The 27,283-nt window shown below is 44.2% G+C and overlaps 1 protein-coding gene across 1 annotated transcript in view; it reads right to left on the bottom strand.

The window, feature by feature from the left end:
- Window positions 1–339: 339 nt before the first annotated feature.
- Window positions 340–27,283, bottom strand: part of Sfrp1 (secreted frizzled related protein 1) — a 40,971-nt gene continuing 14,027 nt past the window's right edge. Inside the window, exon 3 of the mRNA XM_046443123.2 lies at window positions 340–670. Coding sequence (XP_046299079.1) covers window positions 348–670 — 323 coding nt within the window. The 3' untranslated portion in view covers window positions 340–347. The remainder of the gene's footprint in view (window positions 671–27,283) is intronic.

Genomic DNA, 27,283 nt, shown 5'->3' with positions numbered 1-27,283 from the left:
GCCCAATCTCTCTCTCTCTCTCTCTTTTTAACTGGCAAAAAAATATTTTCTATTTTTGGTGACTCTGTCTCTGGGTGAAGCACAGTGGCTGCTATTCGGCGCTGCAGATCTTAAAAGCCTTCCTAATCTAAATGGCCCTTTCCTTACCTGGACGTGGCTATACTGGGGTCTGGAGTGTGGCTACGAAGGGAAGGGAGTGGGAATCTGCAAGAACAGAGCCAGCTGGGTGGAAACGTCCACTACCAACAGGAGCAGTGTGTGGGAACCACCGGGTTCCAGGGTCGTCCGCTCTTCCCCCGCCCCTCACCCCCACCCACGGCTCCCTCCCCCACCCACCCCGTGAAAAATCACTTAAAGACCGACTGAAAAGTGGGGCATTCGTGGTTTTTCATTTTCTTCATGAAGTTTTTGAACTCTTTGTTTTTCTTGTCCCACTTGTGAATGGCCGTCAGCAAGTACTGGTTCTTCACTTTGCGGCCCATGATGAGAAAGTGGTGGCTGAGGTTGTCCAGCTGGTGGCAGGGACAGTCTGCCCCATTCTTCAGGAACAACACCAGCTTCTTCAGCTCCTTCTTCTTGATGGGCCCCAACTTCAGGGGCTTCTTCTTCTTGGGGATAATCTTTTTGTCACCATTTTCTTTTTTCACTTCTTTGATTTTCATCCTCAGTGCTACAGATGATGGGGGAAAGAAGAAGAGAAGGGAAAAGAAAGCATTTTAGAACACAGTTTTTCATCTAAAACAAAAACCCTAACGCCTGGATGATGTGGAGAGGAATAGCAAGAAGAAGGCAGTTCTCGAAATGAAAACCAAAGTCTCAGTCACTCACCATGCCGCTGATTCTGACCCCTACAATTTTATGGAGTCTAAGGGCATCTCAGGAATTACCATAGGGCACCATAAGACTTCCAAATAAATTTTCATAACTAAATTGTATTTCATTTTTGTAAACCCCAAGTAACTCAGAATATCCTACGATGCTTTCAGGGAAGAAAGGGGTCAAACAATCCAATTTAATCCATGTAACCTAATGTTATAAATTCCAGCAAAGAAGAAATCCTACTCTGATTTTTTTTTTTTTTAAGAGAAAGTAGATTCAAAAATTCCTTGAAAGTTGGGTCCTATAAATAAGGCAGAGACAATCTGCCTCATCTCACATTCAGCAAGGGAAAGTTAAAGAACGCTTTGAATTGTCAGGCTTGGGTGCATTAAATATCAACATCCAACTTTAGCAGGGCAAAATCAGAGTTCTCATGGCTATCTCTCCATGGAAGTTGGACAGCGGGTACTGCTAAGGTCCCCTCACCACTAGTCAATAAACCATTTACAAGTACCACTAAGGTTCTACCAGCTGAGAAGACCAACACAGACTTAGTGCGTTTGACTTTGACTTCCTGACAGATCAGAGCAAGCCCCAGTGAGGCTGTGATAGATAAAACTAGGTGATGGTCTCTCCTCAAACCTAATCTGGTACAGGGTTGCTTCTGTTCTCAGTACAACCCCAGCAGAAAGGAAGAATAGGCCTACCCATCAAGTCCGTCTCCTCTTTTTTTCCTCTCTACAGACTGTGCCACAACTTGGAGTCTTTCTTGTGTGTGGGGACAGTTGTTTTGTTTTGTTTTGTGGTGCTGGGAAGAAACCCAGGGCCTCCCACATGCTGGGCAAGCATTCTACTACTGAGATACACTCCCAGCCCTTAACATTGTTTTTAACCCATGGGCCAGATCCTTCAGTGATGGCCAGACAGGATCCATCGATAAAGACAAGTTAGTATGGAAACACTCAATAAACTGTAGACACGCTAATTATGTAGTGTCACTTTCACAATTGATTCCCCTCTAGGACTGGCCAACCCCAGGTATTTAGAAATTGGAAATCATTTTTCAGGTGCCAGTCACCAGATAATATGGATGTCCTTTGAAATCTTCTGAATTAAAAATCACCAAGGCCCTCTTTTTAATAACCCAATGTTTCCACCTATACTCCGTAAGAAGTCAGTGATCATAAGGATGTGTGGCATGCTATAGAGGGTTCTTTTGCATGTATTTACTCAATTGATCCTAATAACTTCATAAGGAAGGTACAATTATTTTCCCCGATTAAGAGATGAGAAAACAATGCTTGACTTGTTGACTTGCCCAAAGTCATCAATCCTAAACAATATTGGGGTGGGGTGCGGTACTGGGCATTTGACTCAGGAGCACTTGCCCCATTAGCCATATTCCCTTGCCCAACGAGCCAAATCCCCAGTCTTCTTTTTGCATTTTATTTAGAGACAGGGTCTCACTGAGTTGCTTAGCACCTCACTTTTTTGCTGAGGCTGGCTTGAACTCACAATCCTCCTGCCTCAGCCTCCCAAACCGCTGGGATTACAGGTGTGTGCCACCACGCCCAGCATCAATCCTAAACTTAAATCCATGTGTGTTAGTCAGTTTTCCATCACTGTAACAAATACCTGAGATAGTAAACTTATAAAGAGGAAAGGTATATTTTGGCTCACGGTTTCAGAGGTTTCAGGGCATGTCAATTGCCCCCTATTGCTTTGGTGAGGCAGCACTTAATGGTGGAGGCACGTGGTATAACAATCTTTTCACCTAATGATGGCTGGGAAGCAAAAAGAGAAAGAAAGGAAGAAGAGGGATAGAGGACCCAATATCCTCTTTAAGGATATGGGCCCTAATAGCCTACCTTCCTCCCATTGGGACCCACCTCCTACAGGTTCCACCACCTCCTAGTGGCTCCACAGACTAGGCAACAAGCCTTTGAGACATGGACCTTTGGGGGACACTGATCCAAGTGGCAGCACCGTGTCTGATTGTGCGCTTTTAATCAAGATGCTGTCCTTGCTGACTCTGTGGTTCCAAAATTCTTTGCAACAAACCCAAAACTTAAGAGTGCTCATTAAATGGACTGAGAAAATAAGGGAGAGGAATTCAAACACTCTTCCCACATTTTAAAATGGAGTGATGAAAGAGTTCCTGGGGCTGAAAGAGACTACCCTAGCAAAGGAAGAATTGCATTTGCAAAGGCTTTGTTATTTAATATTTAGTTGATTAGAAAACCACACCCTTGGCTAACCCACAAGTAAAAAGAAGGGCAAAAAAAATCCTAGGAGCAAATCTGTAATGAATGTGTCAAAGTCAGTAAATTAAATCCTCTCCCACTGTTTTCTTTTTCTGACAAAAGGAGTTCCAGATCTTGATGCCTACTTAACTCAAGCCCCATATAATAGCCTGGGCCTGAGAAATGCCTCACCCCAAGGGTGGCAGAAAGGTCAGAACTGGGTATTAATGAGCAGACTGCTCTAGCTGAGGATTAAGATTGACCTCCAAGTTGTCCCAGGCTGCCCAGCCCACGGGAGTGATTTGAGCACAGCTTCCCAATGAGTTTGGTTTTTTCACACTCTCTCTCTTCCCTGAGTAAGTGACTGCCCAGGGTTTGGCGTCATGCTTAGTTCCTATCCCCATAGTGGACAGAGCACCTAGGAACCAACAGGTGGGAGTGCAGTGAAGGGGAGGCTTCACCCCAGATATGCCCACACAGGCCCACACCTGGCTCAGTTTCCATTGTTGCCTTACAAACCTTGAATGAAGTGGTAGTTCAACTGAGAAAGGACTTCACCTGTTCCAGTGTGTGATTTACTGAATAAGAAAAATTCTCAAGGGGGTCAAGTGAGGGACCAGCAAGAAGAGACTCATTGCCCAGGCCAAAGCAGAAACAAATCTCATCTCTGCCTCCCCTCTGCAAAACAGAGCAAATAGGAATGGGAGAAAGCACTTGCTATGGTTCAGATCTTAAGAGCACCCCCAAGGCCCATGTGTTAAAGACCTGGCACTCCTGGGGGATGGTGAAACCTTTGAGAGGCAGGGCCTAGTAGGAGGTGTTTAAGTCACTGGCGGAGGTGGGGGGGGGGGGCAAAGACTTGGGGAGGCATGTTCTTGAAGGGGATTATTGGATGTCAACTCCTTCCTCTTCTGCTGCTTTTTGTTTCCTGGTCTTGAGGTCAGTGGTTTTGCTCTGTCATGTGTTCCTGCCATGATGTGCTGCCTCACCCAAAGCAATGGAGCCAAATGAACATGCACTGGAATCTCTAGAACTGTGATCCAAAATAAACCTTTTCTCTTTATAGTAACAGAAAGCTGGCTAATACAACATTGATCAAAGAAAGACTGCAAAAGGTAAAGCAAGGGAGTAAGAACAATTCTGCTCCTCTCCTTAGACCCTCCAAAAGGTGACCCAGGTTATTAGATAAGTCCCAAGCTACTTCCCAAAGTCTAAAGCTTGAAACCAAGTGTTTCTACAGGAGTGACCAGTACATCACCTGGAGAGACTAATGGGTGCACTACCTGACAATGTAGGAATCCTCTTTTCTGCAGAGGAGTGAGCGATTATTCACTGAGTAGCCGCCATGAGTTAAGCTGTATAGATAAACATAGGATGGGTGCTCTGCTTGTGACTCCTTGTTTATTACAGCAACCATGCTACATAGGCATCATTAGTATCTTGTTACAATGGCAGCACAAGGCCACAAGTTGCATGAGACACAATTTGCAAGAGACACAATCAGGATTAGAACCCACACCTAAACCTATAGAGTATACTCTCTCCTACTGTACCAGGACTCAGTTTAAAATATTGCTTCAGTGGAAACTATTTCATTCTTTTGATTGTGTTGCTTTTAATCACAACTCAAATCAAAAATTAATGTTTCTTTGCCATGACCATGTAAAGGAATTTAGTTTACATAGGTGGGGGAACGGCGAGGGGAGAAGGGAAATCAGATGATGGAAATGTGTTATGCATTAGACTCTTTACTTCTTGCCATTTGGATCACTTTCTATTTTGAGGTGGGGAAAATAGGGAAGAGGGAACATATGGCCAGAAATTGCTAACATCTTTCCATCATGCAAGGGTTTATTTCAGGGATGCAGATTACCAGCAATGTTTGGATACGCAATTACTTGTCTAAGGTTGATTTCTTGTGCCTTATTGATGTATCTGCACCCCCCACCATGCCACACCCAGGCACTACAGGGACAGGGTGGGTGATGGCCCAGGGATAGCCAGGAGCTGACCACGAGTGCCTCCCCAGTCCACCATGCTGACAGGGCTAGATCACAGGGATTTCATCCCTGGCTGAGCCCACAGTGCCAATGGTGGCAGAAATTAGGGAGAAGTAGGGACAACAGCTGACCAAAGTTCTGGGTCCTAGATTCTGTGTGACCTCAAAATCTGGTTTTAAACACCTAGTGTTTCAGTTTTCCATCTGAAAGATATACAGAACAATCTGACCACTAGCCTGGCAAAACTACCATCCAGAGGATCCCAGGCTAGGCAAAACTGAGAAACCATCTCAGTTCATCCCCAGCATTGTCTCTACCCTGGATTTGTTCTTCCCTCCCATCATCATGTGCCTGGCTCACCCTGATAGATAACACTACATCTAAACTCCATCTCAGACCCTTGATCTCAGTTACAGTTGGAGAATGAACTAAAACAAAATACCTTAACAACTTAACATCCCCTAAGGGTAAGATATTATTCCCACCTATCTATTACTGTCAGCAAGAATTCAGAGACCCGGAAACCTTAAAAACCAAAAACTTGCAGCTGCAATTAGGGACTTCGGGTCTTTCTCAGCCATCTGAAAACAAATAATCCCTTACGTTTGAGTAGATCATTAAAGCTTCACTGCATTTTCAGTCACTCAAACCATATTTTTTGCTCACAAATTATACTTCCTTGATAGCCTTCCCACAAAGTTTGGCCATATTTCTGAGGCTGAGATGAAAATCAGAAAAGTCATTCCACTCATTCCAAACCCATACTTTCTTCAAAACTATCGATTCCTCCTGACTTTCCTGCTTTCACTAATGGAGCCACCATTCTTCCCATAACCTAGACACAGTGCTTAGACACAAGGCAGACACTGGCCAGGGGCCAGCCATTTATATAACCAATAATCTGAAATTTCTGTAGGGATCTGAAAAGAAAATAATGGGGAAAGTAAGAATGGGGCTGAGTTACGAATCAGACTTGTGACTCATCTGATTACAGATAACAGTTACAATGAAGGGTATAGAGAAAAGAAGAGAAGTGGGGAACCCCAGGAAGCACCCTTGCTGGAGTGACAGCAAGGAGAAAAGTTGTTGTAAAAGTCATCAGATGCAAAGATTTTTTAAAAAGAAGAAGAAAAGAAAGAAAGAAAGAAAGAAAGAAAGAAAGAAAGAAAGAAAGAAAGAAAGAAAGAAAGAAAACCAGGCAGCTCAGTGTCACAAAAGCCACAGGAGGAAGCAGTTTTAAATGAAGGTGATGCCCCTCAACCCCCAAAGCTGAAGAAGTTTGAGTCTGAAATTAGGTCACTTGACTTGATGATTAGGGTCACTGGTGCCCTATGGAAGGCCAGGATCTGAAGGGGCCAGGGTGAATTCCAGAGAGCTAAAAACCAACTGGAGGTAAAAAAAAAAAAAAAAAAAAAACAAAGGCATGCCATACAGACAACCACGAGACTCCTGGAAACCTACAGAGTTACCACTGGCCACTTTTGGCCAAACAGATTGAGCATGTACAATCATTTCCATTCCTTCCTGAAATCAATTTAAGATTATAGTTTAAAAAAAGTTATAAACATAGGCACAAAAATGGTAAGGGAAACAAGAATATATCAACAACATTTTGTATACCAGAAAGCAAATGGATGATGGAACCTGGCTTGCCAGAGAAAATAAATGCTGAAATCTAACTAGTTACAAGAGAGATGCCAATAAGAATCAAGCTGATCCACACTGCAGGATCCAGAAGTGGTCATGGACTGGGGCCACTTGCATACCAGTGTAGAGGTGATATTAAACATGAGGACTGGTATAAAGTCTGTATAGGGACATTTAGGTCCACTCCCCTAGGTCATGAATCCAAGAAAACATTCCCTTACCAGCTTCAAGAGTAGCCAATAGGTTTACTCTATACAGACGGTTTAAACCAGGAACATAGGAAGAAGGGTGGTAAAGTGCTACACAGACCCCAAAGGGGTAAGTGAAAATCTGCACAGTAAAAAGCGGGACCCTCAGATCTTAGAACACTACATTTATATCACCCAGGCAAAAGACTGAATGCTTTTCCTCTAAAGAAAACTAGTTGCTCCAAAGGAAAGACATATGGGCCCCCACCCTCACCCCGCAAGAAAACCTCCAAAATGAGGCCCAAAACTCATAGGCCCTGCATATAAACAAACAGCTTCCAATTTCATACCTCACTCTTAAATTCAAATTCAGTCAAAATTGGTAGGATATAAGGAAAGTTTCTAAATGTGAATGGTAGAGACCAAAACATTCAAAACAAATAGAAAAAAAAAATTCTTTCAGAAATAACAGAGACAATGCAGCAATCATGAGAAAACTTTTAAAAATGATAGTATTAGATAAGATACTACATTCATAAAACAAGAACAGAAGCTATTAAAGAGAACCATCAGAGAACAGGAGAGAATACTTGGATATTTAAAATATAAGATGAAAACTAAAAAAATCAATACAAGTGCTTTAAAATGGGATTGAAGAAATTTCCTGAAAAACTGAACAAAATGACCAAGAGAGAAGAAATAGGAAAAAGAGAAGACAGAGCATATATCTAAGGATCTGAATAAAAAGTATTACAGGAAGACAGAACCAAGAAAATTAATGGGAAAAAAAATATCAAAGAAATAATACAAGAAAGTTTTCTATAAACGAAGAACATGAGTTCCCAGGTTAAACAGTATCCAGCACATGAACCATGACATTTAGAAACTTCTAGAGAAGAGGAGAATATATATCTAATACAAAGGATCAGGCATCAGAATGGCAGGCACTAGATTTCTCAATAGCCAGCACTAGGGAACTATAAGATAATGAATGAATGTCTGCAAAATTCCTAAGGGCCGGGGGCGTAGCTCAGTGGTAGAGCACTCTCCTAGCATGTATAAGGCCCTGGGTTTGATCCCTAGCACCCAGTACCATTTAAAAAAAACTAAATGAATAAATAAATAAAATCCCAAAATTTGACACTGGGCTGAATACATCAATCAGCATATGAGAATAGAATAAAAATATTTTCAGGCATTACAGGATTAAAAACAAAATTATCTCCCATGTAGCTTAAGAATCTATAAAAATGCAGAAGTAAATAAGAACAGAAAGCATTCAAGCAAGATCAAACATAAAAAAGGCAAAAAGAAGGCTTAGAATGTTTTTCCATAACAGTTGCAGAGTGGGCTTAAAGCTCAATCAATCCAGACTGAAACTGAGGCAAGAGGGCTCAGGCAGAGGGTCTGATGAAAAATCTGCCAGAAAAAGCAGAGGCCGAATTCATAACATGAACATAAGAAGTAGGACAAATAAAATTAGACTATTAGTATCTCAAACACACACCCACACATACACAGGTGAAAAGAAACGAAATGTAAATGCAGTATACTTAATGGCTTGGCTACAAATGATAGCTGCATAACTCCAATAAATTAAAAATTGAATATCAACTCAGTCAAAGTATGTTACAACTACAAAGGAAAAATAGTGCAAGGGAGAGAAATCTTTAACTTCAATAACAGAAATATCATTAAATAATGTCTAAACATTAAAATCAAGAAATCAAACAACTTACATGTCATATATTTGCTCCAGTTTGCTAAATATCGCATGAAATTGCTAAAATAGTTGAAAATTATTATTTTGGGGTCATGGGAATTTGGGGTGAGAAGGCATGGGGTAATGAACTGCAATTTTTTATTCAAAGCCATTTATTCCTATTTGACTTTCTAAACTGAATTTATTTGGAAGCAAAAATACTTGGTTTTTTAAAAGTTTATAGTCCAATAAATTATAAAAATATAAATGAATCACAAAATGTGAGATCATTAAAGAAACAAGAGATTACATTTTCAGGCCATCCATTCTCCAGTCAACTGCAGCAACTTGGCTTTAGTTGAAACTTCTTAGGGATTTTGAGTAAGAATTCTGCTCTTTTGACCTTTTGGGTTTTTTTGGTTGTGAGGGGGGGGTGTTTTGTTTTGTTTTGTTTTGTTTTAAGGGAATGAGAGAAAACCTGCAGGTCTAGTCAATCCTCATCAAGTTTCAGACTAAAAAAAAAAAAATTAGGTTAGAGTGTAGAATGTGGATTATTTACTTTTGAACTAGAAGGGACATTAAACTTCTTTGGGATGATGCTCAAAAGTAACTTGCAGAGGTTATACAGCTGGAGGTTCTCACAGCTGTGACTCCCACCTACTTCCTTGCTCCTCTGTCTGGAATGTTAGTAGGAGTAGGAGAGTAAGAGGAGATGAATAGAGTCCCAGCAACTGTGGGGACACTGCACCAACCCTTGGATACATTCTCTCCAATAGATGCCAATGAAAAACTCAACCAGGGGCACATACTAGACTTCACATCCTGATTCTGAAGAGATTTGCTTTTTTCCTAAATGGCGTTCTCTTTCAGAGAGGTCCAAAGATTCCAAATAGATGACTTGAGGAGGAGGGTAAGCCAGTCACAGAGACAGGTAACCTCTTTACAAAGTGGCTTTTCACCATCCAGGGTCAGCCAGCCACTTGAATCAGGAAGGGCACACAGATGGGCAACCCATCGCCTGAAGACCCATAGCCCTCCTACCACACGAAGCCTCCACGTGAAAGAGTCTATTCAGATAACAAAGCTGCGCTAAGCTGTGAAGACAGAGGGACCCTATTTTGTGCTTCCTCTGCATGGTTCACAAATCTTGGGTGGGCGACTCCAAGGCCCGAGGCAGAAAGCACCATCCTCAAATCAACTGTGCAAATGAGACTGGGGAACAGCACTGGGTAAGGGCCCTTGGCTCTGACAGACTGCTGCTTCTTTCCAACACTCAGCAGAGGGTCTGGGCACCATGGAGAGCTTGCTTTGAGGCATTAGGGCCCAAATGAGTCCTAGTGACAAAGGCCTCCTGATGGCAGCTTAACGGAACTCTCTGTTCCCAGCAGGAGCTGGTGTTTGGCATCATTAATTCGCTTAGCAGAGAAAGGAGTTGGCACTTTGTCACAATAACTCAGACTCCCTCCCCTGACCACAAACCACATGCTGCATATTTACATGCATTTACTGACTATAGCTCATACATTACAGAAAAAAATACACCTAAAAAGATTGAAAACAGCTTTTTTTCCCCTCTTATCTATAAGAAGCAGATGTAGAAAATGCTTTTAAGTGACTCTTTTGAGGCAAATTATTAAATTGAAGTTGTCCTGTTTTCTGGATCCTGGACACCTTAGGGAAGTGGTCAGGCAGGAGGGTAGAGGTGGCAACTTTACATGCTCCCCAACACTCAACACACACACACACACACACACACACACACACACACACACAAGCAGCATCAATTTCAACCATCCAAAATCCCACTGCCTAACTGCTTGACTTTGTGGATTGTGTTAAATCCCTACTGATTTAAGCTAATAGTGCAAAACAAAAACCCACTCTGAGAGCAAAGTACTGCCCTGTGTGATTTTATCTGGGAAAGCATGTGTGTTGGTGGCACTGGTAGCAAGGGCTTGGGTCTCACAGGACAACAAAGTAGAGCTCTGGATCTTCCCTTCCCAGGGCACTCCATCACCACCTCCACCTGCCAGCTCCCAACCCTAAGCAGGAGACAGAGGAGAAGTGAAGAATCACTTAGAATCCACCATTAGGATGGACTGAATCATGGCTCCAAGTCCAGGCAAATCTGCCAAGGAAAAACAGCTGTTCCTACCATGGGGTCACTGGTTTTCCATCTCTTTTCATTCTACCTCCTGGTGTTCACCCAAATGGCAAGCTGACGTGTGAGATGGTCTCTCAGAAGGATAAAGATGAGGAGTGGGAAAGTGGGCTTCAGAACTAATGAACTGGAAAAGCCATGAGTCGTTCCCCCAGCTCTGAGAGATGCTTAAGGTCTAACTTGAGCACCACCAAAATCACATGTTAAAAATGCAGATGGCTGAGGTCCACCCCTGAGTGTCTGATTCAGAAGCAATGGGATGAGGGCCAAGAATTCACATTTCTAATAGGTTCTCAAGAGAGATTGATGCTGCTGAGCTGGTGACCACATTTGAGAACCACTGGTTTAAAGGGTTGGAGGGTGGGAATAGGTTGGGTTCTCTGAATCATTACCTTGGTTATTCACAGTGGCACATTTTAAGGACTCTTTCTTGAATGATGTTTAAACAATCCAGGGACCCAGGGCAGCCCCTCAGATTCACAGAAGTTGAGACTGATGGCAGGAAGATCAGCATAGCATGTCCAAGAACCCAGCTGACCCCGGGCAATGTGGTGTAGCACCATTTACAGAATTGCTAAGGATCGTGAGACATCAGTTGCATAGCTATTGATACTTGCAAAGTCAGAAAACAAAGGCTCTGATAGCCAACAGGCAGCACATTTCAGAAGAAAGGATCCCAAATCCATAGTCAGCAGATGCCTGCTGACTAAACCCATTACTAACTTTTTGTATAAACTTGAATGAATCACTTTACTTCTGTGGATCTTAGTGTAGCCATTTTCAAAACAAATGTGTTAGGCAAGTCATCTCTATTCCCCTACCATCACTGGCAATCTAAATCTAAATCTTCATATTTCCTTCTTCTGTCATTGAAATTCAATATTGAAGCCTAGGCCATCCAAGAGGGGAAAAAAAAAAAAAAAAAAAAAAACTTGTCTGTTCGCATCACCCAAATACTTCAATTGCACGTACCTCAGCCCAGACCCAATAGCACTGATCTTGGTCATGAAGCTGTCTAAACACAAGGACAACCCCAGAGAAGGACCTGAAACACTTGAAGCATGTCTAGCAGGCTGTATGCCATCTCATTTGACAGATGGCAAGAAGAGACCTAGAGCAGGTGCTGCATCCCCCACCCCCCTTGAGATGGGATCCCCCTGAAGAAGCTGTGAATCCAGTGCCTCTGCACAGTGGCTGCCATGGGCATACCTCAGCTCTTCTCCTTCTATTAGTTTCTCAGTCCAGTTCATTTAAAGGCAGAGAGTACACTGCAGGTAAAATGTATGCTTTTCCTCCCCATTCTTCAACACAAGCTATAGTCCATCTTCCCTAGGAAGCCCCTAGACAGTTCCAGTCTTGACCTTCATGGCTTTTCCTGTCTCAACCTTTGCATGATAATTTCCCAGGTGTACCTTCTATGTCCTCCTCCCCACTGCAGGTTCCTGCCAGCCTTATTCATCTCTGTGCAGGAATAGTGCAATGCCTTACCAAGGAAGGGTTTCTCACACTGGCCCTTTTCACTTCTGACGGCTTTCTAGGTATAAAATGATTCAGAGAGGGAGACATTCCAGTGATTCATCATAAACTTCTGCTAAGAAAACTAAAAAAGAAGTTTATGCCCCAAATCCCTCATTCGAACTATCATTCAATTCTTTCTATATCCAAGCCCACCAAACCGCTCAGAGTGTCCCAATCATAGGTTAAGTTCCTTCTTGCTCATTCACTCACCTGACCCTGCCTATCTATCCAACTTTCTACACTTACATTTTCTTTCCCTTTTATTCTTTTTTTCAGCCCTTCTGGGTTTTATGCTAATAGCAGGGACGCTGGGAAGACGAGGTTGCCTTGGCAGCCTGCCCCAATTTTGACCCTTGGCAAGCACCAAAGTCCAGACTGGGCCCACGACACATAAATTCCCATCCATCAGACAGGCAGGCCTGGCTTCACTGCAAACCTGGAAACAGTTATAAAAAGGGGACAGAACACACACGGCTCTCCTATCACCCACCCTGCAAAGGCCCCCCAGAAATAGACACGTCAGGTTGGACGACAACATGCACCAAACAGGACGGATGTTCCTCTAATTTCTTGGAGGTGAAATCGTTCTTGGCCTGAAATGGATTTGTTTGAAGCCAAGAACCTAAAAAGTGAACTGTAGCAGGCACCAGCCCTGTCTCAAGGCTGGCACTGTCCCTGTTTACTAGAGTTCCTCTTCTCTGCCAAGCTTGGCCGGCCCGCATCCAGGGCAGCCATGGCTATCAGCATTGAGCTGAATATCCTTCTGGGTCCTCTGCTTCTGGGTCCTCTGACCCTCATTGAGTCTTTTCTCTCTCAACCCATCCGAACCCTCACTCACAAATAACACTGCAGGGATTCTGAGAACCTGAGAGCCGAAGGAAAGCAAATAGTTCAGGAAAAACGAAGGCAACATAAACTCATAAATCCCCAACTTTGCTCTCCTTTCCTGCTTCTTCAAGACAGCCACCTATTGAAAAGAAATGAACACAGAGCTTCCTATGGCTCTGGAGGCTGCTGACCCATGGGACCACATTGGCCCCAGGAGAGGGACAACTCCAGAGACCTGCATGAAGTCGAGTGGTAGAGCAAAGACTTAGTAACAACAGAGAGACCTGCAAGAGCCCATGACACCTACTGGGCCAACATTCAGGCTCAACTCTCAATGTACACCTACTGTTCAGAAGGCAAATGCTTTCTAGGTTTACTGACCAAGTTCCTAGCTCCAAAACTAACAGCTTTTCTTTTAATGGATCACAGTATCCTCCATGTATAGCACTTCTCTTCCTATTGAAGACAGGCAAAATCCAGGATTAGGGTGATGGCTGAGTACCATGGGACAGTCCTGTGAGCCCCCAGCTCCCCCAGTGGGAGTGCCATTACTGATTTACAGAGTCAACCCTCAGAGCTGGCCTCCCACTTTCCCTGAGTTCCTCTTCCCTGTTCTCCTGCTACGGGCCCAAGGCTCCTGCATCCTATACAAGGGCTTCCACCCCACACAGGGAGTGGGGAGCGGTCTGGGGGTTTTCTCCAAATTTTTCTCCAAGACCCCCAGTGATTTCATCCCCTTTATGTTCCCACCTCACAGACCTCACCTGCAAGCTCCCCATCACAAAGCCAACAACATCCAGGATGCCAGGCAGGCCCTTCATGGAGGTGCAAGAGGAGCAGGGTAGCAGCATCTCTCACTTTCTCAGCATGGGATGATGACTGGTACAGCCACAGGCAGGGGACCATGGAAGACAAATGTCACCTTGCACACAGTCATAGCTACAATACTAGCAAAGTCACTTCAGAACACAAAATGTTCAAGCTGTTGGCCACCATCTAAAGATTTCAGACAAGTGGTGAGTGGGAGGGCATCCTGACAACTGTCACATGCTGTACAGACATCAGGACAAGATTACATCTTGTGGACAGATGTGTATACAGACACATTATATAAATAACAGCCGTGGTGCCAATTTGTCACAAATGGTGGGTCTGCTGTGAAATCATGCTTCAGATAGCACACGCTATGGCCAATTATCATCATAGCCCATGTGCAGCATTCAGAGTCACACCCTCAGGGATGAAGAATTTTGTTGACACGGCCAATTGAGAAAAAAGCATCCTCAAGATCTAGGATTCTTTCCCAAACTTGCTCTCGGGCATTGCAGTCTACCTTGACCATGATCCCCCAGAGTATCTGGCAAGTGCATATCTGTGCTTAATAATCAACAAATAAATAAAGAATTTTTAAAGGGTCCTTATTTGTCTGAAGAGCTTGAAATGAGCTGCTGGGGCAATAAGAACACTAGAAACCTTTAGAGCATTCAGTGCCAGGGGCACAGTGGGGTCCCCTCTTGTCACCCTGTTGGGCCTGCTTTCTGAGCCTTTTGCGGTAACTATCAGTTGCCCTATCTATGTCTGAACCTCATTGTCCCTGCCTTGGCTGTGTGGCAGATATCCTGTCACCCCAAGTGGTTAGATGTGCATACCTCAGGGCTCTGGGTTTGACTCCATTCACAAAGCCCCTGGCAGTAATGTTAGAAATTAGATCTTGTCACATCCTCTTGGCCCCAGAGTCTAAACTGCAGAGTCCTGCCATATTCTAAACAGCTCTTTGCTTCCTAGTAGGTACCAGAAGCCAGAGTCTGCCAGTTGTGACGGCATACCTTGGGTTGCTATCACATACCTACAATTTCCTCCACCAAATACATTTTAGATAGATAGATTGACAGGTTGATTTATACCTTTAATCTATATTTTATTCATTCATTCATTTACTTTATTTTCCTTACTTTCTATCTCATTTTTAAGTACTGCTCTGCCTTCAGAAGACGCAGAGAAACACAAATATTTTTTTACTCTAATTAGCCAAAACAACTCCAGCTTTAGAAATTTGGATTCATTTTCCTACAGTCTCTCAAGAAGCTATCTGTGACTGTCTATCATCTCATTTTTTTTTTTCACCCCATTCCCAAAAGCATGAGAATTCCAGGCCACCCAACACATAGAAGCACTGCTTAACATAGATTTTTGCTTTTGATGACATGACTTTTTTAAAAACATGTATTCCAATTCTGTTTCTCCCTCTCTTTCTGGCACAAAGATTTCAAGATCTTTATTTGCTGAGCTTCAGGACACAGTCACATCTTTGCTGCTTTTTTCCTTGGTTACAACAAAAAGCACTTTCCCTTAATGAGCGTTACAATGAGAGAGACTACCAGGTAGGTATCCTTACTTCTCCTCCTTGTCTCCCTTCAAAGTCTGTGGATTCTCCCTTTCAAATGAGAGTGGAAGGATTGTCAGGCCTTTTCCTGGAACTATGTCAAGTCCTCTATGTCAGACAGACTTGGAGACTAGACAGGAAACCCAGAGAAATCATCCTTGCAAATGCAACAGGTAAACACCAGATGGCTTTTCAGCCATTCTCAAGATGCACTGAAAAACAAATCCAATTTCAGGATCAGAGGAGCAGGCCAAAATCAGCAACTGAGCTTGCAAAAACCTCCCACATCAGCACTAATTTTTATGGAATTAAAAACATCCAGGTGAGTTGGCACACACTTATAATCCCAGCAGCTTGGGAGACTGAGGCAAGAGGATTGTGAGTTCAAAGCCAGCTTTAGCAACTTAGCCAGACCCTTTTTTAATGCAGGCAGAAGTACTACGTAAATATATTAAAGAGCTGTTGATCAGAGCAAAGCAACCTTGCTGGATGCCCTTGCCACAAAGGATCCCACTCAGACACCAGGAATAGCACTACTGTAGCTCCACAGCTGCTGAGAGCATTTAGCAGGGACCCTCAGCATGGCAATGGGTGCAGCTCTATAGGAGCTGGGCTAACAGCAATGGAGACAACAGCTCAAGGCAGCAGCAAACAAGGCAACCTCAGAGATCTTGGCTTCAACCTGTAGGGGGTACAGTAGCTGCTCATTTAATGGAGCCCACAAAGGGCAGCACAGGGAGTAGAGTCTCCACTACCCTAGAGACCGCACAAAGCCCTTCATGAGCAACTGAAGAACTCAAACAAGTGCAGGCTAATAGGCTAACATTGGTTTGGGTAAAAATGACATCATTCCTACCCATAGGCTGCAAGGCCAGGAACATTTTGGTAAAAAACCTGATGTTTAAGTGCAGGGAGAAAGGACAGAGTGCATTTCTCACTGAATAATTGCTCTTTCTTCCCTGAGGTCAGACAATCTTCCATATATCCCACAGATGTGCCCCCAGAGTAAGCAATGGCCACACCAACCAGCCCTGGGTCCCTCCTCTTACTACCTAGTGGCTCATGCTGGCTGTTCTTCTATAATGGAGTCCATGGTAAAAATTTCCCTCAAAGAAAAGAGGCTGCTTAATGGCCTGAGTGTGTTTAAAAATGCCATTGTTTTTCTTCTGCTCCTGGGGGTTCAACCCAGACTCATGCGCATACTAAGCATGCTCTCTGTACCACTGAGTTACATACACCCCCATTTTAAAGAACACTAACTTGGGACAAACATGCAGATCTTTCAAACAGAATGGGATTTAAGAGGCCATGTAACCAGAGTCTCATTTTATAGAACAGAACACCAAGGCCCAGAACAGAAATGAGACCACCTATCACTCAGGCATTAGCAGCCAAGCAGACCCAGGACAGACCCCTGAATCCCCAGGCACCATTGCTCCCTTCCCTTCATTCCCTACACTTTTTCCTCTTATATTTTCCTACATGTGCACATGCACGTGCACGCAGGCACACACATGCACAGTCCCAGAAGTCCCTTAGATTGCAGTCCCAAGGGCTCAAACTGCCTCCCCCCCCCCAGCTCCCTCCTTCTCTAAATGCAAGCAGTCCTCTCCCTATTTCAATGCCAGAACAAAGTGCCAAACCCCAGAAAACAAAGCCCCACTCCAGCCTGAAGAAGTATAACCCCAGCTCGTTATCAGATAAATCATTTCCTGAAAGAAATATGGCTGTAATAGAAGAGGAGAGCCATGTCCATAGGCCCCTCCACAGTTCTCCCGGACCTCTCACTTCAGGGAGATCCTGGGCAGAACTGCCCTGGGCCCCTCATTCCTCCCAGGACCACTCATCAGACAAAGAAGCAGGCTGCAGTCTCGGGTCCAATTCAGAAACCATTCACTGAGCTCCCCTGCGGCTCATCCAGCAGGTATGTCCCTACCCTGTCTTCCAAGCATCCAGAGAAGGCAGAGAACTAGCACAGATAAAAGTGCTCACAGCACCACCAGAGAAGCAAGCCCAGGAGGCCCAATGACCTCACCAGGCCACCTCACAAGCCTTGTGCTAGAGTTTTGGGAGGATGTGCCCCTCTGATCCTGCTGCCACTAGGAATTTCCAGGTTGAGAACTCCCTAGAAAAAAAAGAGAGAGAGAGAGAGAGAGAAAAGAAAAGCTTCCAAACACCAGCCCAATCCAAGTTTCTCATTCTGAGGAACCTGGATGGCAAGGAGGAGAATACAGGCCTTCAGCTGATCCAAACCAGATTCCTCACACCATCCAACTCCCAAAGAGCATCAGGAAAGGGAGCCGGGATGGGGAGAGTGAGCAAAAGAACGGGAAAGCTCCCCTGTGCTTCCCTAGGCTTGCCTGCTCTTGACTTTGAGCAACCATTCCAAACAGGGAAATCTGCCAGGAGATACATTAAGTCTGTAAGAGAAGAAGGCTCCAGGCAAAGAGCTGTCAGTCACAGGGAAAAAATCAACACAATATATTGATTCTACTCTTTTCTCAGTGAAGGGCAGCCTCATGCTCAACCCTCTCACCACCTCCCCCACCCCATCACACACAACTGTAAAAGAAAAAAAAATTTTTTTTTTCAAACTCACAAGGAAAACTGATACCCAGAGAAGCACAGGGAGTGGGGGGTGGGGGGTCCAGGTGCTTTTGCTTGCATGAAGGACAGAGTGGGGGAAGGATGCAGGAAGCCATCCAATAGGCCCCCTTCCTGGCAACTGGATAGCTGTTCCCCAGAGTCATGACCATTAGAAGGCTCAGAGCTGCCTAGTCTTCATCTGCAAGTCTCAGAACCCATACCTTCTGGTATTGCACATCCAGGTGTTGTCCCTTTTCTCATCAAAGCGGTCTGTCTACTTGTGAGGCCAGGGGCTGAAGAAAAACACATTTTAAGGATAGGATTTCTACACTGCCAGTGATCTCATGAGCTGGAGGACCCCATTTACTCCTCCATCTTCTCCAAGAAAATCATCTTACATCCCCCTTGAGAAGAAAGTTTCACCCACCAACACAACCGCCTCTGGGTAGAAGTCACCCACCAGAAGACACACCGCAGGTGCTTGGAAAATCCCTGAATCATGGGATTTGAAGGGTTAGAAGGGACCTTTGACATCATGCTTTCTGGCTTACAAGGCAGTTCTCTCGTATCACAGATGAGAGGCCATTGTACCTTTGTATAATTCTTGTAGTGCAGCCCCCACTGGATGACCAGACAGCCCATCCCCTTTGTTGAACAAAGTTTTATCACTGCAACAAGTCAAGTCCTATCAGCTATGCAGAATAAGTATTCTCTTTGCTGGATTAGACAGATTCGGCTCTCTCAATTTTCATCCTGACATTTGTAATCCTGAGAGGTAGACATCCTGAAGCATGCAGGCTTGTCCATTTGAAGAGAAGATGTGAGACTGCCAGGCCTAGAAACTGGAAAGGAGTCAACCTAACACTGCCATGTGTGGAAACCAGGGGCCTGGTAGCTTACTTTGTCCTCCTCACAGATCCTGCCTATACAAAATATCTGCCAACAGCCACCAGAAGCTAAAGGAATGCACAGTGCTCATTCTGCACTTTTAGAACTGGGTCAGAGGAAGAGCACTGAGAATGTTGATAAAAGTACTAGTCATTTGCTACAAAAGGTTGATGGCCCCCAGGCATGTCCATCTGCCCCAAGGTCTGCTGTGGATACTGGCCCCTCTTGGAGGACAAGGTCTCAAGTTTAGATCCTCTTAGCCTCCTCTCCTACCCAGTGCTTTCAATCTGATTCTTCTGTTAATATCAGCTCCCTTCAAGGGCCCACAAGAGATGCATATGGTTAGCTCAGCCTCTATTTTAATAAGCTCAAAATTATTTTTAAGCTCCTCTAAGAAAAACATTACCATGAACCTCCTGCTTAAAAGGAGGCCTTTTGTAGAGATGCCGAGAAGAGTTGTAAGATGGCACATTGTGACTCGGCCACCACAGGGTGAGTAACATGTCATATATAACTGGACTTTGTAGTTTCCAGGATGCTAATACAATCTATACAGTTCGAATATCAGTTCAGTGAAGTATTTATGATTATCCCCCACTTGGCAGATGAGAAAATTGTGGCTCAGAGAAACTGCACTTGACCAAACTCATGTGGCAGGCAAATTGTGGAATAGGAATTAAAACTCAATTCTGAGACTTTCTTAATAGGACCCCTAAAGCTCAAGAAATAATGCCAACAGGAATGGAATCAAATTTAAAGACTTCTACACAACAAAGGAAACAATTAGGAATATGAAGAGAGAACCAAGAGAATTGGGGAAAAAAAATCTTTGCTAACTATTCTCTGACAGAGGATTAATATCTAGAATATATAAAGAACTCAAAGAACTTTGCACCAAAAAAAATCAAATAGCCCAATTATTAAATGGGCAAATGAATTAAATAGAGACTTCTCAAAAGAAGAAATACAAATGGCCAACAAATACATGAAAAAATGTTCAATATCATTAGCAATTAGGGAAATGCAAATCAGAACTACACTGTGATTTTATCTCACACCAATCAGAATGGCAGTCATCAGAATACAACTAATAATAAATGCTGGAGAGAATGTAGAGAAAAAGGAGCATTTTTACACTGTTGGTGGAACTATAAATTAGTACAACTACCATGGAAATCAGTATGAAGTTTCCTCAAAAGACTAGGCCTGGAACCACCAGGCAATCCAGCTATGCTACTCCTCAGTATTTACCCTGGAGAATTAAAAACATCTTACTTCAGTGATACATGCATACCCATTTTATAGCAGCATAATTCACAGTAGTCAAACTATGGAATTAGCCCAGGTGTCCACCAACAGATGAACAGATAAAGAAAATGTGGCATATATTCACAATGAACTTTTATTCAACCATAAAGAAAAATGAAACTATGCCATCTGCAGGAAAATGGATGGAACTAGGAACCATCATGTTAAGTGAAATAAGTCAAACTCAGGAGGTTAAGGGTCCTATGCTTTCTCTCATATGTGAAAGCAAGAGAAGAAAAATGAAAACAAAGCTGGGGATGGATCTCCTAAAAATCAAAGGGAAATCAATAGAGGAAAGGGACCAAGGGAGGGAGACAGGGAAGGAGGGGGGAAATGCTGGGGAGTGATACTGGTCAAATTATATTGTTAAATTGTGTACATGTATGACTATGTAACAACAAATCCCATCAATATGCACAACTACAATGCACCAGTTAAAAAATGAGGGGAAAAAATTATGTCGTTCCATAAAGGTTGAAATAAAAATCTCAATTAAAAAAAAAAAAAAAAAAACCTCAATTCTATAGAAAGCAATTACTGAGAGAATACTTTTTCTGTGTTTCCAAACTGCTTCTCTAAAAGGCACTATCAACCTCATGCAGGTGAAGAGGTCCCTATGCCATCCATCTCTGGGTTTCTGAGTAGACAAGGAAGAACAAGAAGCTCAAGGACACATTTAGGAGAGGGATCCCATATGTAAGGACCATCCCCAGGAGAGGCAGCTGAGGTCAGGACATCCGCTAGCCACCCAGACCCTGGTCAGAGAATTCTTATCATACAATATGATAAACTGTCCTTTGCTATGGTCCCACAATCTCTAACTCCATCCCCAACTTAACTCTTCAGTGTGTGCATCCAATTCACTTTTCCTCCACTCCATGGTATTAGACAAAGGCTTCTAAGAAGTCCAAAAATTTCCAGTGGATATGCCTGGGGAGTCCACGAAGATATAATATCAAGAAACCTAGTCACAGAGTTCTTATACAACAAAACCACATTATTTCTAAGCTGGAAGCCAGAGAGACCACCAATGGCGACCTATCAATTCACTTAAGGATGCAGGTTCAAAGACTTCACTGGCTGGCCCACGTCCGAAAGGCAGCACTGAAGTCGGATCCTAGGATATCAGAATCTGTGTTATTTTGGGTTGCATCATATTTTATCTCCTAACATAGAAATTTTTCATTTTGGTTTTGAACAAGTGCATAAACCTTTGAGCCACAAAGAGAATAAGTATCTTGGCTGCACTGACAGGGGGTAGAGCCAGACCTTGAACTCAGGCCGGTCTGACTCCTAACACTTAATGTGTTCTTTCCAACATGCTTTTTAAAAAAAAAAAAAACCCTAAGGATTACACCATGCCCTTTAGGACAATTCCTGCTAACCACTGGAATCTGTTAAGGAAGTGACTCCTACCCAGAAAATCAGCAGTTTTAAACAGATTTACTGAAAATACTAAAACCTAAACAAAACAGGTCTATTTAGCATTTGGAGTAAAAAACAAAACACTAAGCCTTGTAAAGATGGCCTTTGGTTTGCACAATGTCAACCCACTGCAGAGAAATCCTGGATGGGCTTCTCTAAAGCCCTTCCTGAGGAGGGAGAATTAGCAGCATGTTCTCAAAGACCTCTCTGTGAAGCAGTGGAGGAAGAAGTAAGCCTCCGGTCCCATGAGTGAAGACCACAACCCTAGGAGAGCCCAGCCAGCTGCGACGGACTCCCCTTGAGCTTTGTAAGCAGCTGGCAGCGACACTGTGCCCCCACACACAAACACAAAAGGGCCACATGCACACGATCCACCATCCCACAATCATGCACTAGTGTCTACATTCACACCTCACGGACTTAGCATACATGTGCAAACACTAATACTGCATCACACACTGCTCACTTGCAACTTCACACACATCTCAGTCATACTCATGCACCCACAGAGATGTAAACACACACACACACACACACACACTCCATCTATATGCTATGACCCTCATCCTTTAATTTGGCTGCATCCTCTCTTGCCTCCCTCCTCCAGAGAAGCCTGAGACACCTGAGCTGATCCAGTCCCCAGGCCCTGTCTAATGTCATTTCCAATCCAGCGATTATGGGGCGGGATCCAGAAACACTGTGTTTGCTGCCTGCCTGGGCCACTAACAAGCTCAGGAGAGAAAAGTCAGAGCGGTTTATGACAGCTCCTAATGACGACTGCTCTTGGTAATGACCAGCTCTGCGGTGACCCAAGTATGAGTTGATTATAGGCTCTGGCTCCTGCTCAGCACACCCAGCATAGAGGTTTCCCGGGGGCACTGACCGCAGCAGATGGCCCCTTCCCTGGCTGCTGGGACCTCATCAGGCCTGCCTCCTTCAAGTGGGTGGCCCTGAGCTGGCCCACACCCAGCCAGTACCACCCTGAGCCATCTCGTAAGAGACAAGACTGTGGGCCTCCTCTCTCTCTCCTCTACTCGTAGGCTCTCCTAAACATCTCACCCATTAAAGCCTGAAGTTCTGCCATTAGTACTTCCTTCCTTTGGACCTTGAGGTCTTCTTCATCATCTCCTTTTCTTCTATTTGTTTGCTTATTTAATTATTTAGAGTGACAGAACATTTTAAAATAGGTTCTTCATGTTTTCCCACTGCCAACAGACATAGTCTCCCTTCTTTACCATGGCACTCAAGACCCTTGGTGACTGGCCTTTGCCTACTTTATCAGCCTCATTTCCAGACACTCACCACCATACACCAGACAATTTAACCACAAAGAGACGCACCACTCTCCAAAATGCAGACAACTTCTGCTTAGAACATCCTCTGCCCATCTTTTCTGCCTAACAAACTACCACCAGCAGTTCCTTGGAGGACAGCGTGTTATGCCTTCTCCATAGCTTTCCTTGACCCTTTCCGAGGATGAATTATTGCCTTCCCCACACTACTATGGCCCCTAGTTCTTAGCTATTACAAAATCTGACCATTCGGTCAAGCAGTATTCTATTCTACTTACCCTCTTCTCTCTAGGCCGTAAGGCCACTGAGGGCAGGAACCACATCCCAACTACATAACTGTTTTATGTACAAGCCTGACCCACAATATACTCAGTTCAATCCACCTGGCATTATTAAACCTCCAACACTATCATGTGATTAAATTCATCAAGGCACTTTCCTCCCCAAAGCAGGAAATACCACAGGAGTAGTACAAAACACAGGACACCGGGGTCTAAGAGGCAGAACAGATGCACCTGGCAGAAGCCCATAGCAAATCTGAAACTTTCCCTCCAGTGACCCCAAACTTTGAGGGGCCCTAGTCTTCACATGAGCTCACCCACTAATAGATCCCCAACCCCACTGCCAAACCTTACCAGCTCCTATCTGCTCATTTTAAGGCATGATAAAGTGGATGCTCTTCCTCATCCAGGTGACTCTCTGCAGGGCTTTTCTCTCCTGATATAATTTTAAAGGCAACATGCAACCAAAAAGAATTTGCCTACTGAAAAATCTCTCCTGCCTGTACCTATATGCACTGGTAAGAGCTATCTTATAGCCAAGAAAGGTTTACTTTTCTTGCCAAGGACCGAACTCAGAATTCAAGGCACCTGGAGAAAGGAAGAAGCTCAGAACTCTTCAGAGTGCAGGACTAACTTTCTCCAGCTGCCCTGCTTGGCTCTGACTGTGGAGACCCCTCCCTCTTCTCAAGCCCTACGAAGAATCAATATAAACACTTCAGTCTGCACAGGTAAAAATCTCTCCGGGTGATGGTTCCAAAGTTAGGGGATGTGTTATAAAAGACAAAGCAAGAATCTGTACTCAGTAGAAGCCCAATGATTGCATACTCAATCAAATCTGCAAGAGTGCATGGTTAGATTTTCAAAAGAAAACATACACACCTGCTTTTAAATGAATGTGTGTTAAGAGTAAAGAATCTGTAACCTGAGAGGCCCGGGTGCTGGCCAGCATTTGGCACCTTGCAGGCAGCTGATCCTCTTTGCACCTCTGCATCTTAGAACAAAGGCCCTGACTCTGCAGCCAGCCCTGCTCCCTCTGGTAGGAGAGGCTGCCTGCAGGTTACTACATGGAGGTTAGGGGCTGCCCTCAGTGGTTCAGTCTTGCCCTTCTACTTCTCAGCACCTTGTCCAGGGCTGACAACAAGTACTTGCTTGGCTGACCGCCTTCCTTTCCACAGCTCTGCCTCCTCACCCAGGTGGTATCTCTGACTAGGGCCCATGGCCACAAGTGGATTGGTTGACAACTCTAACACATATGGGTTTTCAATTCACCTGCCACTCCACAAAAGCAGGCCCAGCACTGCTAGAACCTTGTTACCTTTTAAGTCAGGTACACAAACAATGGAGAATTAGAAGGACCAATTCCTTCTGTTATACCTCAATCAGCCTGTGAATCCCCAAGTATTTGGACAGGCCTAGCACTCTAAGAGGATGCTGAGCTCATTGCTAGAACTGACAAATGAAAACTGACATTCTTCACCTATAGTTATTTACCTGACAGGTTTTGTCACTGGAACATTTATTACTTTTTTGAGTCCTAACACCTTCCCCTGCTCTCATCACCTGACATCGGAATGCCCTTGACTTTCTCCTCTGATCTTAAGCCTTACATTTAGCTACTCATCCCCTCAAGGAAACTTCCCTGAATTTCTGCAGCTCCCACAGAAGACCTCTCCCTCCCTCAGGCCAGAGAGCTGGAACAGGCACTAAAGCTTCAGAAGTGAGTGGATGACAGAGATAAGAGTGGACAAGGCCTGTCTCACCCACTGGTTTCTTAAATTTGTCAAGGGCAGGAACTGAGTCCTGGGTACAGAGTGGAGACCGAAGGCAGTCTGGAAGGCACATGGGGGCCTGTGAGTCTGTGAGCCATGCATGGTAAGATGGCAAGGCCACCCCACGTGAGGCACCGCAGGATGGAACATGCTTTTCAGGTAGCTGTTGTGTCTAAGGGTTTAAAGTGCTTATTCCAGGCCACAGACACAGAGGTAGGGATTTCCTTCAGCCATAAGCCATTTCCCAAGCGTGAATGGATTCATATCTAATAAAAGACACAGGTCTGAACTAATTTTCAAAAAGCTCACAAACAGAGAAGAACACCTCTGAGATAGTCCCAAGAGGAAATGTCCTGGAGAGCAGGCTGATAGAAGGACTAGAGAAAACAAGAGAAAGAAAATCCCCTTCATAATCCTACCTGAATGAGAAAGAACACTGTTTAGGGAACCTGACTCCTCATTTTTTGCCACCACCAAAGTACTATTTTGGCACTCTTTACGACTCACAGACATCCTTTCAGAATTTGTAAATGATTTCCCTTAATTCCTGCCCTGAAGAAAATACTCCTTTATTCCCCCCCAAATACCTGCAAGCCAGTAAACATCAGTTCTTAAGAGCTGTCTGTGAGCAGCCTTCCTCCCAGGCCCACAACCCGCTACAGAACCTGAGAGACCAACTCTTTTTACTCTCAAGACTCAAATGTGAGCATGGGAGCTCTGCACCTGAGCCAAGGCTCCCACCCCAGAGCCTTCCTCCAACAGACACAAATATCACCTGTCCTCTGAGGTGCTTGCTTCTCATCCCTGCTCCGCCAAGGAGGTCAAGATAAGAAGCACCTAGGATGGGGCCTAAGTCATAGGAGTAAGGTCTTGCAGTAAGGACCCCAGAGCACAGTGATCCTGAAGCTCCAGCATCTCAGACTGCCGGAAAACAAGAGGTTTACGATTCAACAGTCCCTCTCTGAAAAAATGACTACAGGCAATTAGCACAATATAACCCTTTGAAAGACCTAGAAAACTGTATGTCAGCTCCTTCATCATCGCCCTCCACTTCTTCATTACTGCATCTCTTAAAACTGCCCTGGGTTCTTATTCTTGCCTGCGCAGGGCTCGTCTTTCCTCTTGATTCTAATACAGATCTCTTGAAACCAGTAACAAGCAGAACCAGAGGCTCTGGGGAAGGAGAGAGAGAGAGAGAGAGAGAGAGAGAGAGAGAGAGAGAGAGAGAGAGAGAGATTCCCCACTATAACTCCAATTCAGCAGAATCCAGAAGGTGATTTCATCCCCTACCACCATGCCCTGGCCCCACCTCCCAAATCATTCAACACACGCAATCCCCTGCCAATTTGATTCAACAAACGTCTATTTTCAAAGAAACCTAAGCTGGCTGCTTCTGGTTCACTTCCCTCAGAACCCATCACAAACTGTCCCTGTGATGCTGAGGGAAGCCGTCCTGAGGCTTGCCCCCTCTGAACCAGGAAGTCCCCAGGTGCCAGCACTAAGTGGCACTCAGATCCAGGAAGGCTCACGCAGCAGAGGCGACTCCTGAAGACATCAATGATGCCAGTCTGTCCAGCCAGCCAGGCTGCTATGCCAGGTCCTCTCGGGCACATCGAGAATGACAGTGCTAGTGACAGGCAAGGCCTCTTACACGGCAAAGCCGTAGTTCAAATATTTATTGTATGTGTCTGGCTTTCACACGGAATTTGCAACCTGCCAGTTACCAGTGTTTACCTTGGTAGAAATTCACGGGAAATCTTAGTCTGAACAGGCCCAGAGTTTATTTTACTGCCAGATAAACAACTTTCTTTGATAAATCATCCGTGTGACAGTGTTCCTGAAAGACTAAACAAAGATTTCAAGCACAATCTATAGGCCTTTGAGAAGCCTTCCAAAGCTAATGCATGTTTAATTGGCTGCTCTAAGCAGGTTGGGGCAGGGCAAGGGTCTGACATTTCTTTGGCCATTTGTTCTCTTAAAAAAAAAAAAATACAGATTGGAGCTTCTGGCTCATTTCTACAAAACTGGATGAAATCTACCAATATTTAAATGCTCCTTTGCCTCTGAATATAGCCTATTTCTTTGGTCAAAGGGAATGAATATCACAGGGCAGCTGTTGGAAAAGAAAAGGAATTCTGCCCAGGAGGTGTTGCATGAGAAAAAGAGGAGGGAGAGGAGGGGCGACAACACAAAGGGGCGCTAAAATCTCTCTGAAATAGACCCCAATAAATTATGAGGAGAATAT

This window comes from Marmota monax, unplaced genomic scaffold (genome assembly GCF_021218885.2).
Source record: "Marmota monax isolate L192 unplaced genomic scaffold, Marmota_monax_Labrador192_F-V1.1 WCK01_AAM20220418_F8-fsc00252, whole genome shotgun sequence".
In the NCBI taxonomy this organism is placed as follows: Eukaryota; Metazoa; Chordata; class Mammalia; order Rodentia; family Sciuridae; genus Marmota; species Marmota monax.
This window is presented reverse-complemented; position numbering and strand designations above follow the sequence as displayed.